The sequence below is a fragment of the Rousettus aegyptiacus genome, unplaced genomic scaffold (genome assembly GCF_014176215.1).
Source record: "Rousettus aegyptiacus isolate mRouAeg1 unplaced genomic scaffold, mRouAeg1.p scaffold_m13_p_4, whole genome shotgun sequence".
NCBI classification, from domain to species: Eukaryota; Metazoa; Chordata; class Mammalia; order Chiroptera; family Pteropodidae; genus Rousettus; species Rousettus aegyptiacus.
In genome coordinates this window covers 72,112,701-72,129,679 of record NW_023416307.1, presented here as the reverse complement: position 1 = coordinate 72,129,679, position 16,979 = coordinate 72,112,701, and the positions used below count along the sequence as shown (strand labels likewise).

The 16,979-nt window shown below is 35.9% G+C and overlaps 1 protein-coding gene across 2 annotated transcripts in view; it reads left to right on the top strand.

The window, feature by feature from the left end:
- CRYBG3 (crystallin beta-gamma domain containing 3) overlaps positions 1-16,979 on the top strand; it is a 92,466-nt gene that overhangs the window by 41,016 nt on the left and 34,471 nt on the right. The window contains exons 8-15 of one of the 2 annotated variants that reach the window (XM_016156487.2): positions 2,880-3,013; positions 4,217-4,331; positions 5,482-5,517; positions 7,698-7,831; positions 8,715-8,841; positions 15,312-15,454; positions 15,561-15,687; positions 16,555-16,587. In XM_016156487.2, the coding sequence (XP_016011973.2) occupies positions 2,880-3,013; positions 4,217-4,331; positions 5,482-5,517; positions 7,698-7,831; positions 8,715-8,841; positions 15,312-15,454; positions 15,561-15,687; positions 16,555-16,587 (849 nt within the window). Of the gene's footprint in view, positions 1-911; positions 1,654-2,879; positions 3,014-4,216; positions 4,332-5,481; positions 5,518-7,697; positions 7,832-8,714; positions 8,842-15,311; positions 15,455-15,560; positions 15,688-16,554; positions 16,588-16,979 lie in introns of those variants that run through there. The other variant, XM_016156488.2, reaches the window with a different exon arrangement.

Genomic DNA, 16,979 nt, shown 5'->3' with positions numbered 1-16,979 from the left:
GTTTGCACATCTGCCATTTGCTTAGAATATATTACAAGAAATAATAAACCATGTTTGCATTTTTTCCTCTTTCATTGTTTGTTTTGGGAGTTGTTTTTTAAATTGCCGTGTTAGTACTCACATATCTTAAGCAGCGAGCAACTTATAGTGAGGAAGGAAAATAAAACTATTGAGCATTGAATGGAAAAGGCATTAGCATTGTTCTGATATTTTACAAAGTAAGAATCAAGCATCACACTACTTCCTTTCTGCAACCTTGTCAAAATCTGGCTATTGATAGCTTTACTTTCTTGACGCCCATTCCAAATTCACCTAGGCCTACAATTTATCTTGTTTTATCTTTTAGTTGCTCTAGTCTGACTAGTCAAAACTTTAATGTTCTTTTCAAGATAATACTTATATTATGTCTTCATTTTACTGTGACTGGATACAGAAGATCCCATCAGTTATCAGCACTTGTGGATTGTGCTGTAGGGTCATCTTTGCCTCCGTGGAAATAATTGGAGGGCGCCTTCTTTTCTCAGATCAAACAAACAAATGTTGCAAATTACTGTGTTTACTATGCATTTAATATTGTTTTAAAGGAATGATATTTTTCTTGTGGTCAGAGTTTACTTAGGTTTGTGACCTCAATGAGCTGAAAAGAGAGAGATCCGTTGTTAGATCAGTGACTGAAGTTATTTTATGTAAGGTGGAGACAAATAGATTTTCTTATTGTTTTTGTTAACTATAATTCCTTCCCACCCTGTTTCTCTCGTGTATCTTTGCCTCCCTTTCTACTAATTGCTTTAATAGTCTAAGCTTGCAAATTTTACCACGATATGTTTGTAAAATATATCATGGCTAGAAAAGTTTTGGAGGAAGCCATATAAACTTTTCTTTACTAAGAGTAAACTGTTTATTGTTGCTAGGCTACTGTAAAGCTCCCTTCAGTTGCTAGTGTTTACTGCCTTGGACATACAAGTATTATGAAACACATTATTTCTGTGAGTAGCCACCATGAAGAAGCTAGAACTTATCAGTGAAATCCTTTTCAGTCAACTAGAGGAAGAAAAATGGTCCTCTAAGAAAGGTATTTGAGAACATAAGCATTCTTATTTTTGTTTATTTCCCATTTTTTAGACATTGTCATGCTTTTTCCATTACACTATTTTCTTCTGTGTTGTAGTAGACTCCAATGCCTCTTAGCTTTTTCCCTTTTAAAGTACACCACCCAAACATTGTTTGTATAACACAATGCAGAGGAAACTTCTTTGTGTGAGACACTTAGTTATGTATTCTGTTACAGTACCTCAGATCCCTGGGGGGACATGAATATGGCAGCATTTTAAATAGTGTTACTAGAACTATTATTAATAACAAAAAAAAAGAGCCTTGAAGATTGACAGATGACTGTTATGGACATTTCTGGTTATTTTTGAAATGAAACTTTAGAAAGAGATACATTTTCATACCTTAAAGAATATTTTAGGTTATGCCTCTTAACTGCATTTTAGATCTAACTTTCTGAAAATAAGGTGCATCGATTTACTTGACTTTACATATTAATAAGAATGTTTAATGACTAGTAGTAAGAACTCAGTTTGGAGATGTGTTTAAAAAATCAGAAAATTTCAGTTTTAAAATCGCAAAACTAATTATAAAAAAATACAGTTCTTTAGTCCAGTAAGCAGTAAGTGCCACCTCTAATTGTTATTGCATTTACCTGTTTCATTAAAGCAAAATTATTTGAATTTCACAATGTCCCAGATAGGAATTACATTACTAAAACTTAAGTCGTATAATTAACATGCATGATTACTGAGACAGATTGTGTTCAGACAGGAAGCCCACCAGTAATTTCAGAGAAGGAAAAAATAATTGTGGTTTTGATTCTCTAATAAAAGATGAGGTCATTATTGAGTTAGAACTTGACTATTAAAAGATTTTCAAAATAAGAACACAGAAAATTATCTCTTTAATTGGATTAAGGGAAACCATTCACGAAGCTTACAGAGGCCAGAGCAGGAGTGCAGATAGCATGGAGACCAGTATGACTTAAGTGTTGTGGAGAATTCGTGTAGATCACTAGGTCGGTGCCATTTTGTAGGAAGGAAAATAAATATAAATTTGATGTACTTGGGTCTTGAGCCAAGGAGTGTAATGAAGAAAGTGGTTTCCTAACAAGCCCAGCTATATAGAGTGTAGCTAGTACTTGACTGGTGGTATAGTCCCATAATCAAAGTCTCGGCCTTGATAATGGGAATGCATAAGAGATGTACACAGGTGAAATTTAAAGGACATGGTGACTGGATGTGTGACAGTGTAGGGTCAAATTTCACAATGCCTTTTTCCTTCAAACCAACTCATACTAAAGAAAATAAATAGAATACCATAAGTAGGAAAACAGATTTCCTTTCCCCTCACCTTTAATTCCTACTTCTTTTGTCAATGTAAATTAGATTACACGCTGAGGGTGTAGTGCCTCTCTGTTATTTAATTTTTATGTCCCCCATGGGATCAGCTCTTACGTAACTCCCTTCCTCCCTATGGCTTTGTTGTGCTGCTAAGAAGGAAGGATTGCAGACTTTTGGCATTCAGATAGTTTGGTAGCTCTGAGCATTGCTTAATGGAACAAGACTTTTAAAAACAGCAGGAAAAAAAATGGTGTAATAACTTTTTCAATCAATAGTACTTGTACCTTTTATGTTACCAAAGTAACTCCTTAGAAAAATTTATTTTTAAAAAAACTGGTATGGAGAACAATATTTCCTTTATGTTGTTCTTGTGAAGAAATTCAACTGAACAATGAGAGTAATTGAAACTGTTTTTCCAGGGTGTTGAGAATACTGGACTGCGTGCATCTCTAGATGATTTCAAAGCCATTTTTTTCCCCCTAGGATTGCAGTATTCCAGAGATAGAACTTTGCCCACAGTCTAACCCAACATGTCCCATCTACATACAGCGAGCAATCCCCAGTTTGGAAGAACTGAATATCCCCAAATCTGTGTCCTTCACTGTGAAGTCAGGAGTGTAAGTACCAGTTTATCTTCATGACAGTGATTGATGGCTGCCAAAGTTAACTTTTTCTTCCATATTTCAGTAGGTGACATACATATTTCTGAAGCTTTAGTTTCATTTATACTCCTGGATATCCAAGAAAGGCTATTGCAAGGATTAAATAGATTCTGTCTTTGGATCCAATTAAGTCTTTGATAATGATTCACAGGAGCAGGTGTAGATTCTCGATGAGTGCATCTATTGTCTTTTCATCTGCCAAATTTTAGGACAGATAAATGAAAATATGTCCCTGCCCTAAAATTCTGGAGCCTGAACTATATTATTAGAGTGTCTCGGTGCTAATAGTTACTGAGGGCCTCTGCAGTGCCAGGCACGTGGTGTCTTTTTGTTCATTACTTCTCTATTCCTGCAAGGCAGGTGGAGCTACTTTCACATTATACATGAGGAAGTTAAGTGGTTTATCTCAGGCTATGCCTTTGTGATTCCAGAGGTATGTTTAGCGCTATGAGTCTGAGGTCAGTCTTAATTCCATCCCAGATTGGCTCGAATCACAAATTCTGATTGAACCATCCTTGATTCAACACGGATCCCTCTTCTCTCATTCACTCTCGTTTTCATCTGCCCTGAATATGGAGGTGTGGAATTTGGGGGTCACTGTAGAACATCTGTCTTCCCCAATCATGGATTAGAACTCTTGGATAGACATAGTAATTGACCTTATCCATGAGAAATATCTGTAGTTATCAAATTTGGATGGAAGCTGGGTGGGTGTTCTGGGAATCTTACTTCAAATACTGTTCCTGAGGCAGCCAACAGAACTGATGATTCTAAAAATGTAGAACAAAGATGTAAAGTGCCTGGTAATCCCTACCTCTGATCACTGCTTTAAAAAGAATGGAATTTAGTGAAATTGTATTGATACTTCAGTTATAGTCTGCTTAAAGAGCTTACACTTTTTAAATATTGGAAAATTTTAAGAAAGTAATGCCTAGTGCTTGGAAAACAGAATAGACTTATAGGATAAGTAGCGTTTGAATGTAAGCACTTAATAACATGTTAACTTGTTATGTGCTGTCTGGCAAAGTCACTTCGAGTATGTTTTACTAGTGTGATTCTGTATGAGCTTTTGGTTTTGTTTGTAGCCCTTTTAACTTTTAGAGAAGCAGACTCAGGTATTCTTACTATTCTTTAACCAACCGTTCATTTCTTATTTAGTTGGCTTGCCTACCCAGATATTAATTTTAAGGGGCAAGCTATAGTTCTGGAGGAAGACCATGGACTCTTTGAACTTTCTGCAGCAGAAATGAAATCATTGCATCCACTTCAAATGGTAAGCAAATTAAAAAAACAAAAAACAACAAAAAAACTTTTTTCAAGTACCCATGAATCCAAAATTAAATAGCTGTGATGATTGCTCATGCCTCTCAATCTTGAGAAACAAATATGAACATGACTGAATTATCAAACTCTTAATACATTGTTTTTCTTTCCCCGTTTCTTTACATTGTAGAGAATATCTCAGTGAAAATATTTAAATTTTTTCCTGGAAGAAAAATGTCTGAATTTATTTGGTGTTAAGTTTATCACAATACATGCAATTTCCTTGCTGTGAATTTTGAATATTTATTAAAGTTCTGAATTTGTTTTTTTTTGATGCTTATTAAAAATTACTTATAGATTATACTCTTACATTGTAGTAATGAATGATACACTCAGCATTAATAATAAATGGGCAGTTCTGTCAGCAATTGCTTTCTTAAAGATAAGTGGTTGCAGCGTTTATTTTCTTGTCAACATTTTTATTTGAGGGACAAACTGTTAATGAAATGTTAACCTATGTGATAAACCATTTTTGGTTGTTTTATGCATTTTAAAAAATTAAAAACAAGACAAATAAGAAATATTAAGAAATATAATGTAGGGTAGCATTAGAAAGAAGGACCTTATAGAATTAGAGTTTTCGTGAGGAGGGAAGTACCTTTTATATTCTACAACCTTGAGGTCACAATGACATTAAATGTGATAAAAAATATTGACAGAACTTGGAAGAGGAAGTGCTCTACGTTAGAAAGCAGTCATAAAGGAGACTTTTAGTATTAAGTCATTTAGAAATCACCTCCCCCAAATGAGATTTTTAAATCTACTAGCAACTCCACTGTTCTTTTTTAGACACTGTGTAGTGGGATTAAATCTTTAATTCCTTACATGTATGTAAGGACTAAAGCTCAGTTGTCTTCTTTATAGTTATTGTAATCAGGAAAGTACCTTTTTTTAATATTTCTTGCCCTTTGATGTAGAACAGTCTGACTATATTTTAACTATACTATAGGGTTCTATACCTAAAATTTTAAATTTACTACAACTTGATTGATATGTAATCTTCACTAATCAGATTTTTATATAAGCTGTATTCACATGTAGTTACTTTCAAATATTTTAAGTATTCTACATCTAATGTTAAAATTTTTTGTCATCTTAAGGGTGGATTGAAAGTGGAAATGCCTATGAACTTAAAGGTAAGTCTTTAATAGGTTTCATAGTAGGCTAAGAAGTTCGAATATTAATCATTATGTATTTTGAACTATTAGAAAACAGTTAACTGAACATATGCTGATAATACCTAGCTCATGGATATTGGGATGGTGGGAAGCAACTGTACAAAATGGTTGCTGAGGGCCCAGGCTGTGAATTGGGAGTGGGGTAAGAATGCAGAGATGGAGGGCTCTACGGATAAGCTGGTCAAACCCAGTGAGCACCTACTAATAAGGTAGAAAGGTGATAGGTTTGATTTTGGGGGGAGAGGGGTGGAGTTGAGGTGGCAGCTAGACATTCAAGTGAAGATAGCTAGCAGGCTTTTGGGAGTGATGATCAAGAAGGAGATCAAGGATGATCAGGAGGTGGTGATAGCTCTTGTCAGATAGATGTCAGTTTTTTTGATGAGTATTTGAAGGGAAGGGTAGAGGCAATGAAAACTGGAGTGGTTGTGGTGCCAAGATTAAGCACATTTTGGGAAAGAAAGGAGGAAATAGAATTATAAAATGTGTGTAAAGAGAGATTGGAAGAAAAGCAGTGCTGTGACCAATGATGAAAACAGACCTCTTTTTCATTAGGTCGCAGCACCTCCAGGGGAAGGTATGGAGAGGGGTTCGTTCATTCTTTTCCTTTCCTCCAAAACAAAGCACAGCTTCTCCAATCCTCCCATTTTTGGGCTTCCTAATTTATGGAACTGACTACGATTCTCTCAGTCATATAGATGGAGTGTTTTGGAACTTAATAGTTGAATGTATCTATTATATCTTGGCTGTATGATAGACTCATACATATCCGAGTTTTTTAAAAAAGTACTGATGCCTGAGTTCCACTCACAGAGATAACCATTTTGGTCTTGAATGCAGTCAAAAATTTTCAGAACTCCGTGGTGATTTTTAACATGTAAAATCCAAAATTTTGAATCTGTGATCTAATAGATGCAGAATTAGCTGTGACACTCCTTGAGTGACTCCTGTCTCAGTCTCCCCGTCTGCTGAATCAAAACTTCAGTGTTACAGGCTGGGTCTTCCTTGGACATTTGCAGTTTGACAGGCTGTAGAGGTTTAGGAATGGATGGCTATCATAGACAGTCAAAATTTCCAAGTTGTTAAACGTTAGTTTATGCCATACTCATCAAAAAATTACTTCTTACTTGAATATGTTCAGCATACGTAGTATGTATTAAACCCAAGTAAAACTTCATCACTTCCAATACAGCACCCAGTAAAAATTTAATAGGAAGAAAACAGCAGGAGTAGTGCTACATATTTTTTCAGTCTGTACAGTTTTATCTGTTTTTATAAATAAGAGAGCTATAACTTGCTGGGTTCAGTGTGTTTTAGCATGAGATCTTATTTGCCAAGGTCATGGGTTGCCGGTTGTGCACAAATTATGCCATTAGCCATAAATAGAACCAGGTGATAGAGTATGGCTAGCGCTGTTATCACTGTTTTCATTTCTACATACTAAGAGCAGCTCATCCTTGCGAAGAGCATCAGAATGGTAGAAGAGAAATACTTGTACCAGTCCAAATTTGAAGTGAATGAAATGCTGGAAATTTATTTCTTGCTACTCTAATGTCCCTGCCCCCAATTTAAACCAAATATGGAATAAAAATACTATAATAACTTTTTCAATCACTTCTTATTTTTAGAAAGTTGTATACTTAAATTCAAGAATTTGCATGTCCGTTTATTCTCATTGAACAGTAATGACCATAGAAGCAATGAGTGTTATAAGAAACAGCATGTTTTCTCAAGTCAGTAGATAATTTATCGTTATGCCCTAGAACCTCTAGAGAGTTTTTAATTTTTTATGGGGGAAGTTCAATAAATATAAGGCAGGACTGTATTAAATTCTAAACACAGGGATAAACTTAGATAATTCAAGAACCAGTTATAAGACAGTTTATCCTATCTGATGGCCCCAGAACAATGTAATTATACTTGCATATTTGAGAAAAGTATACTCTTAATATCTTTTGCCTTTATGATGATACTCACTTATTGCTTATGAATATCAGACACTGCTATGTTGTGCATTAATGACAAAAACAGACAGTTGTACCTGTGCCTGTTGTCTTTAGTGCCACTTCAGTAAATTACTGTGTGTGTACGTGCACGCTAAAATATGGGTGTGTTAAATAATTTTCTTTCATGTTTTTCAGGTTATTATTTATGAAAAACCTCAGTTCCATGGACAGACCAGAGAGTTTAGTGAACATATAGATTCTGTCCCTAACTTTTTGAAAAATGATGGGGACTTTCATGGAATTGGATCAATTCGTGTCATTGGTGGAGTGTGAGTATCTTATTTTCAGTAGTTGATTTAGTGGTCTGTTTCTGAAGCTCACAAAAAAATATGCTAAGCAGCTCAAAAGCAAGCTGCCATGGTCTAAAGATATACATTCCATTTACATTTATAATATGGGAAATAAATATTAGTTACTAATAGCTTTTTGTGAACTCCTGGTATTAGAGATTTTGAGATGGGTTAAATGTAGAAAATAGTTTCTTAAACTTCACCATTTAGTATTTATAAGCAAAGTTATTATCACTGATAGCATTTCCCATGGTAAATACCTACAGATGCTGTATAGATGTGGGCTACCAGGGCTAATACCAATTTAGTTACATTTCCCAATGCCTCTTTGCTAAACCCACCTGTAATGTGTTTTAGATCTGAAACCTGGTGAGAGGTTCCTTTAACTTAAACCCTAAATAAACATTAAGTAATCATTCTGTGATCCCAGAAGGCCTTAATCAGTAAAACAAGGAGGATTATCTTTGAATCTCTGTGTGGATTTATAACTTTTCTCTACCTATTTGTGCTTTCCATAATTTTTTAGTTGGAAAACTAGTCTCCAACCATTTTGAGATGTAGTATTAGGTCACAGCATAAACATTTAATGAACATCGCTTTGTTGGAATTCTACAATAGTTACCTTTTTGTTGGGAAAAGCCTCCAAGCTATAAAAAGTATTGACCTGTGAAGTATATACCATTTGTCTGTCTTTTTAAATGGCAACAAAGGGGAAAGGTAGGTGGTGTTTCAGCAAACAAACATGTTGCTTTTTAAAATATGGTGATGTGCAACTAGGTGCTTTAGCATGATTTTTTTTTTCCTCTTTTTTTTCTTGGCTACAGTTTTCTTAATGGCTCATTGGTGTCCTTTGTATTTCTAGGTGGGTTGCCTATGAAAAAGAACATTTTAAAGGCCAGCAATTCTTGCTTGAAGAAGGAGATTTTGAAGACAGAAGTGCCACTGGGGCATTGAGTGGCCCCATCTTGTCTTTCCGGTACTTACAAGCTGTGAGTTAGCTTCCGAATTCTTAATTTCTATCTGTATTATCTTTCCATAAAAACCGGCATGACCTCTGATAGAGCATGAGGTTATAAAATGTTTCTGAAACTTGAGAGCATTAAACCGAACTGTTGTGTCCCTTGCCTGCCTTTCTTAATTGCCGCGATTATTCTAGAATACTTATGCTTGCTTTTCATTCACTGATTCCATAGTCATTTTTTGAACGCCTGCTTTGGTAGCTGTATTGTGCCAGGTGCTAGAGATAAGTGGCCAGAGACTTAGCCCCTGCATTCACAGAGAAGGCAGTCTGGTAGTGAAGACAACACTTTTATAAATATTTGATATAGTTTGACTCTGGTTGGATTAAACATAAAGGGCTCAGGGTACCCAGAAAAAGGTCAGTTACTCTTACTTGGAAGAAAACAGAAGTTAAGATGACAGGTGAGCTAAAATTTCAAGTTCAGGAGTTAGCCAAGTGAAGAAATTCAGGACAGGGTGAAGGGGAAAGGTAGGTGGTGTTTCAGCAAGAGATTAACATATATAAAGGCAAAGATGTAAGCCAGTGATTCTCAGCTCGGGTGATTTTTACCCTCTAGGGAACATTTGTCAGTGTTTAGAGACATTATGGATTGTCATGACTTTGGGGGGCCAAGGATACTGCTTTATCCCTACGATTCACCAGATGGCCTTCCCTACAACAAAGAACAAATCATCTATCCCAAAATGTTGGCAGTGCTGAAGTGAAAAATTGGTCATGCGAGTGAAAGGGGGTGTGTTAAGCCAGGATGTTAGGGAGAACTTTGGGAAGATGGTGAAAGGTCATATATGCCATGTTGAGGAGTTCATATATATATATATTTTTTTTTGACTTGACCATGAGCCACTGATAGATTATGGACCTATTGAGTATGATTAGATAAGTTGTTCAAACCGATCTTTTTGGTGACCATATCAAGAAATGGCATGGGGTGAAGGAAGGAAGTGTGGAGAAAAGACTAGAATGTGACAGAACACCTGGTGGAAGTAGATGAAAGCACAGAGGAGGAGGAGATAGATGTTAGAGGGCTCTGTAGAATATCGGTGCTTATCAGATGTTGTTCATGTCTCTGACCAGCTCTGGAGACTTTAATATATTCAGGGAGGCATGTTTTCTTATGATTGAGGACTTACCACTACAGTCTCTTTGCAAAATAATCTTTACCCATATAAACTGTAATCTACCTGGCATAGCCTTTAAAACCCTCTTTGAAAGAATTATAACGAAGTGAAGGGTAGTTACTGGGCCCACGTGGACTTTGGGTGAACACAGGGGTTGTATACTCTGGCCTCTTAGGTTTCTATCTGTTGGGGCCAGCAACAGTTCTATTGCAACCCCTCACCTGGTCAGACAAGAGGAGCCAGAATAGGAGAAGAAGCACAGGGAACAAAGGAGCTTTTTGGTTTTTTTCCCCCAGAATGATTCTTGTCAGTAATAAAGTGATTTGGAAACCATTTCTAACTGAAAGAAATACAGGGCAGCCCACTGAAGAGTGGGCACTGAGTTGGCTGGAGCGATGGGTGAATAACTTTTGAAGTATTTAGTCCACAGTATACAAGGACCACAGGTTTTCTCTAGCTACTTTTTACTTGACAGGACAAAACAAGATAGAGCCTTTGTTTTTGTTTTTGTTTTTGTTTTTAAGTCATTTCAACCACATGCATTGAGGAAACTATAGGTCATGTTTCAAAGCATTTTCTAATAGCATTAAACAGTTTCCTTCCCTCCGTATTTCAAAAAGAGAGTTGAAGGGAAGCATCACTTATCCTAGAAATGTTTAGCAATGAATGTGATGGTATCTTCCAAAGATGACTAAAACAACCAAACAAAAAACAAAACCCCAAGTCACTCGTTGAAATGTCCCAATAGTAGAAAATGGGAAAAGATATGAATACTGTAACTATATAATTAAGAAATATTTGATATAGTCTATAATAATATACATTGGAAAAAATGGGCATAAATTAGCATGGTAATTAGTGCTACACGTAAAAGTTTGGGGCATTCACAAAGATGACGATACAGTTTTTGTATAAAGAAGTAAAAATGCCCTTCAAAGAATATCTTCTATTCTCTTTAAATTAGATTTTCTTTTTAATTAAAAGATTAGTTGTTAGCTTACAGTTAAAGATGTTTTCATAATCATCATAAAGCTAACATTTGTCAAGGACTTGCTAATGGCTTTACAAGCATACTTAAACTTAATCTCACAACTACGATGAGCTAGATAGAGACTCTTAACCATTTCCATCTTAAAAATAGAGAAGCTGGGGCTCTAAGAGGTTAGGCACTGTGCCTGAGTATAAAACCGTGATTTGAGGGCAAGTCTGCCTTACTCAGGAACCCAGGCCATATAATCCATTTTCTTCTATTACAGGATGGATAGACTAAAAAAACACCTTAATAGTGGAAAACTGGGTTTCATCCAACCAAAATTTTATTAGCATTTCATTCGTAGCTGTAAATTTATGGTCATTACAGACCAGTACGCACATATAAATAATAAATATTTACATGGACTTTCAGACAGCTTGCTTATAATTTAAATTTATGCTCACTGAGATATTTTCAGATGAAATATACTGAAGAATCTATACATATTTAGAAAATTTAGAATTTACATATTATGAAATTGCTTTTTAAAATTGCTTATCAAGTTGGAAAACTTTTATATTTCTTATAGACAACTTATAATTGAGGCGCTCTCTTTTTTAAAAACCATTTTATTGAGGTATGATTGAAATGTAAAAAGCTGTACTTATTAATGTATACAACTTGATAAGTTTGGGGATAAGTTATGTCTATAGAACCGTCACCACCATCCAGGCCATAGACATATTCATAATCTCCCCAAATTTCTTCCTTCCCTTTATTATTATTTTTGTATGTATGATAAGAAAACATAAGATCTACTCTCTTTGGAAAATGTAAGTGGATAGTACAGTACTGTGAGCTGTAGGGTTTAAAGGTCTGGGGTTGTCAGAGCCATACATAAGTTAGCAAGTACAATCAATGAAAGACATCTTTTCCCCACATAGACTCTCCCATGCATCCAACCTTGGAAAAAGCAAAGTGCTACACTTAAGAGCTAAGCTGAAGTAATTTAAACAAGAGGATAATAGAAAAGCTACATAATACAATGCAGTCTTCTAATTTCCTGGCTCCAGTGTGTGGAGCACTCTAGATCTAGTAAGGTCAAATCCTGGATGTATTCCTCAGGGATAATGTGATCTGTGTCCCAGAGTGCTTTGGAGAGCACAACCAGAAATGTGTTCCTAATTCCAGATGAGTCAGGCAGACGTAGTGACTTGGAGTTGATGATATTTTAAAGAAGAAGAACAGAAGGAATATAGTAGGATTTAGACTTCCGGAATTAAAGAAGGAATTTTTATTCCTTGGCTTTCTTGATGAAAGTTCCTTGATGTGCTTGTTTTTCCTCGGTTTCTACTAAGTTTTGGATTTGCTTTTATTATGATTTTCAGACTTTAGATCTCTCTTCAGATCTCTGAAACCAGGTGGAATGCAGCAGAGACCAATATTTCTCCCAAATTAGTGGATACACCAGATCTCTGATGGTGTCTTGTGTTACCTTGCCCACCAGCGGCTGTAATGCAATAGCCCCTGGGCTCGACCCACTGGGGGATTTTATGGAATTTAAAAATAATAAAATTACTGATCTTTAAGACTTCTCTTTGGTCATGCAGCACTACTCATTACTTTTCTCTAGCAGCAGGAGTACTGTAGCTGAGCTATATTAAACTATCCAGATTTTTCAATGGATTTAGGTGCTTTAAAAATAAAAAATGGATGATTATAGCCACTAATTGGATGAAAATTTTTGAAAAGCTTTTCAGATGGTCAACAGTTTCAGCAAAAAAAAAAAGAAAAAAAAATTGTGTGATTGCGTAATAAAATGGAATACATATTTGAGGTCATTCCATTATTATTCTTGTCAAGCAACAGCACTTAAATAAATCTCTTTGGTGAAGTTATTTAATTACACCTAGTAAGGTGTGGGTAGTAGTGACCTAGGGCTTACTCTGAATATGACTCTCATTGAGTGCCTGTTGTAGTCACCTGAACAAGACGGTTACAAGTATTTTTTGTTTATTTTTTTAATGTTTTGTACCATGCTTTGTATACGTGACACTGGAGGTTTAGCTGCAGGTGATTGGAGTTGGCTTAGAGTTATAACTCTTACCTGGAGGCACCATATTGATGGCAGCTACTTAACTAGATCAAATACTGTGTATTTGGTAGGTCTGAGTGAAAAATTCAGAGAGTCAAAACTAGGAGAGTGGTCTTTGGGTACTTAGAAAAAGATGAGAGGCAAAAGCTGTAAGAAACAAAAAGCCAAGAATAAACAAAAGCGGAGCATGGAGAGAAGAGAAGGGCGGCACTTGGGAGACTCCTGTGGCCCTTAGTCAAGCCTCTGGATATGGTAGACAGAGTAGGAAGGACAAAAACTCAAGCCATGCAAGTAAGTTCGTGAACTCACACTGTCAGCACTTCTCCTTGGCAGTGGACCTTGTGACAGTGGATTCCTCCTCCTGTCCTCAGCTCTGGGCCGCAGTGTTGCCAAGTAGCCTGTGTCTCCAGCCTGCTGCCCAGCTCACCCTCCTCACTGCTGTCACTCCCACACAATATGATTTGTGGAAATCGTTGCTCAAGTAAAATACATCACATTATAGCACAAGTTAGTTTTAATGAAAGCACACAAACACAACACACATATACATACTTATATTTATTTTTTTGTCTTTGTTCTATTTGACTCCAACATAACACAGTGACCCATGATATATTTTGGCTTATCCCTGCTCCCCCATTCCTACATCCTAATGGTATGGAGAATCAGAAGCTGTGGAGGCAGAAATAGAGGCAGTGATGGAACGTTCTGGAGTCCTCACAGTGTGAGAAGAGGGATCTGTATGATTGAGAGCTGCTGAAGACCATTTCATTACGACCAGCCCTGACTTGGTTGGTGGCTATTGATACTGGTTCCTAACCAGGACCCAGATTGGGCCCCCTTCAGCTGTCATCACATTGTATGCTCACAGCCGCCTTGAGCTAATTACACATTTTCAGGTTGCAGGAGACAGAGGCATGTTCAGTTTCCTCGGGTGATGAAAGTTTATGTTGTCAGTACAACCAGGTTTGTTGATGTGGCTCCCAGGCTGTAAATATCATACTTCAGTTGGGAGGCTTGTTCTGGGGACTTTAAGGCAAATCACTTACAGGCGGTTGAAGCCTTGATTGCCTCATCCGTAAAGTGGCATATACGTGTGTGTATATGTAAGCGTATGTGTATACGTACATATATATGCATATATATACACCTACATAGATTAATTGTGTTATGTCAATATTTATTTTACACAAAATAATTATATATTACTCAATTTTCTTAGCTGTAAAGTGGGAATGAAAGTAATATAATGTGTGGTGGGTTGTTCTTTTGGAAATAATATTCATAAAGCTCTGGCCAGTACTAAGTATAGATTATATTTAACTGTTAGCTTGTTAAAAGCTCAATTATGTTTTGTCAGGTGGTGGATGCATAAAGGTTTATCTTTATACATCTTTTGGATATTTACCTTGTTTACAGCTTTCACTATGACAAATATTGCTTCTTTGCATATAAATTGCCCACTATTTAGTTTCTTTAAGCTTTTCCCAGAAAAAAAGGAATTTTAGACTCAAAGAATATGAACAATTCCAGTCTTTTAAATATATCTGTAAGTTGTTTTCTAAAATAGCTGTCTAATTTATATTTTACTAGCAGTATACCTTGACAAAACTAAATTTTTAGACCCTTCTTAACCTAATTTAAAAAGTGAACGTTATATCAGTTGTTGTCATTTGAATTTTTTTGTTTTTACTAGCAAAATTAGTCGCTTTTTTATAAAATTTTTTGCTGGTTTATCAATTTGGAGTCTTGTATTTTCATTTCTGATATAGATAATGTCTGACTAAAAGTTGTTTAAATTTCCTATCGTTTTGATTTTTTAATAAAATTTATTTTGCCAAGCAAACTTTTTTCCTAATTTAAGCTAATAAAATTCTTTCCCACATTGCCCACAGTATGATGTATATTTACTTTTGTTTCATGTAGCTTTTGCTTTTTAGACACAAGTTAGGCATTAGTTTCCTTTATGATTAAAGTTAAATATGGTAGCTTGTAAGTCCCAGCAATTTACCAGCTGTTGACTATTTTCATTTAAATAAAAACATTATACTTCTCTGATTAATGTAAAAATTCAAGTTTATTTTTTTCTTTGCTACTTAGGAGTAATGACTATTATCATTGTTTCTAGTGCCATTTAAATTCTTCCGAGTAATTTGTGTGAAAATTATCCCACAAGTATGTGAACATTGTGAAAAGACTTGGCAATCTATTAAATAAAATGCATATATTTTCCCAAACTTTCTTCTTTTTAGAATTTTATAGAATCTTCCATCACACTATTTGAATCTGACCTGGAAAGTGGGAAGTTTATTGACATTACAAATCAGGAAATTTCTGACTTAGAAGAAATTGGCTTTGGCAGCGAAACAAGATCCATTCACGTTAAAAGTGGAGTGTAAGTTGTCTCCTGCTCTGAGAACTTTGAAAGGGTCTGGTGTTTAAAATTGTTGGTTGCTCGATTCTATATCAGCTCTGTTGTTTTTCCTTTTTTTCCCTATTAGATGGGTTGCCTACCAGCAGAAGTTCTTCTGTGGACAACAGTACATTTTAGAGAAAGGGAAATATAAGTGCTTTTTTGACTGGGGAGGATCAAATAACATAATCATGTCAATACGACCTATCCAACTGGTGAGTTAACTGTGAACATAACCAGTGCCAGTGGCCTGTAATGACATACAATTTCAATATGTGGAACAAGTTTTTTTTTTTTTAAGTGGAATTATTGAATTCTGTTATATGTATATGTAGAGGGATTTCTATATTGCATACGAATTTCTATAGACCCATGGAAAGCGGTATGTGGTAGCAGATCAGTGAAGTGGCTGTGTAATTTGATGAGTTTAGACATTTCAGCAGCATTTATTTAGTGGCTCTGATACGCCAGATACTATACTGATTCACTGGAGATAAAAGATGGGTCTCTGTCTCTCTGGGGAGATGTATGAACAGTTAATTATAGAATGATTAGTGAGAAAATAAAGTATGTATGTGGTGTTAGGGGAGCAGAGATAGGAAGCACTCAGAGCCTGGGGACCTGGCTACCATGCCATAGAAGAGGATCCATTGAGTGATATCTTAAGAGAGAAAAGTAATTTTCCCAGGCAGAGAAGTGGGGAAGAAAGGGCATTCCACAAAGAGGGAATAATCTTGTGTGGAAAGTCATGAAGCTGTGAAAGAGTGTGGCCAGCTTGGGTGATAACAGACACTGCAGATCAGCGTGGGTTCCCATGAAATAGTTGTAGGAGATGGAATGGTCAGAAGTTCTAATGGATGTTGGGCACATTTTTCCTCCAACTACAGTATTACTCAAAATGAATTGATAATAAATACTAAAACTATTATAAGAGAATTCAGTAGGTTGAGAAGCGTAGCCAGTTCAAGGAATCTAGTAAATTGGCTAGACTTTTTTTTTTTCACCTTTCAAAGGATATTTTCAAAACTTTCAAAAAGACAACCAAGATTATGATTACAGTTAACTGTTTTAATGTTTTTCAGGAACCACTTGGGATAAATGAGCCTCCACATTTGGTATGTTTCAAAATTGCCTTACCTTGGAATTGTTCAATTGTTTACTGAAAGCATTTATGCCCTTTCTTCCAAATCTTTCTCTTGCCCTCAAATAGCTTTCACGTGTCTGTATGGCAGGGCATTTTATACTGGGCTCGGTACATACGAACAGAAGGGCCCATCTTTGTTAGTGGTGGTTCTGGCGTGGATTTGTTACAGTTGCTTTTGTTTTTGCCTGACACATCTCCAGCCCTGGCAACTTTGTGGTCATTTTGCGCCTCTGCCACTCTTTCTTTCCTATTGACCATCTGCTCTTCATTTTTTATTCTTATTCAGCACTGTTCAGTATGTCTTTGGAGGAGCAAGTGTACCATGGAAAAATGACTGTCTTGGCATGCTTATTATGTAAATGT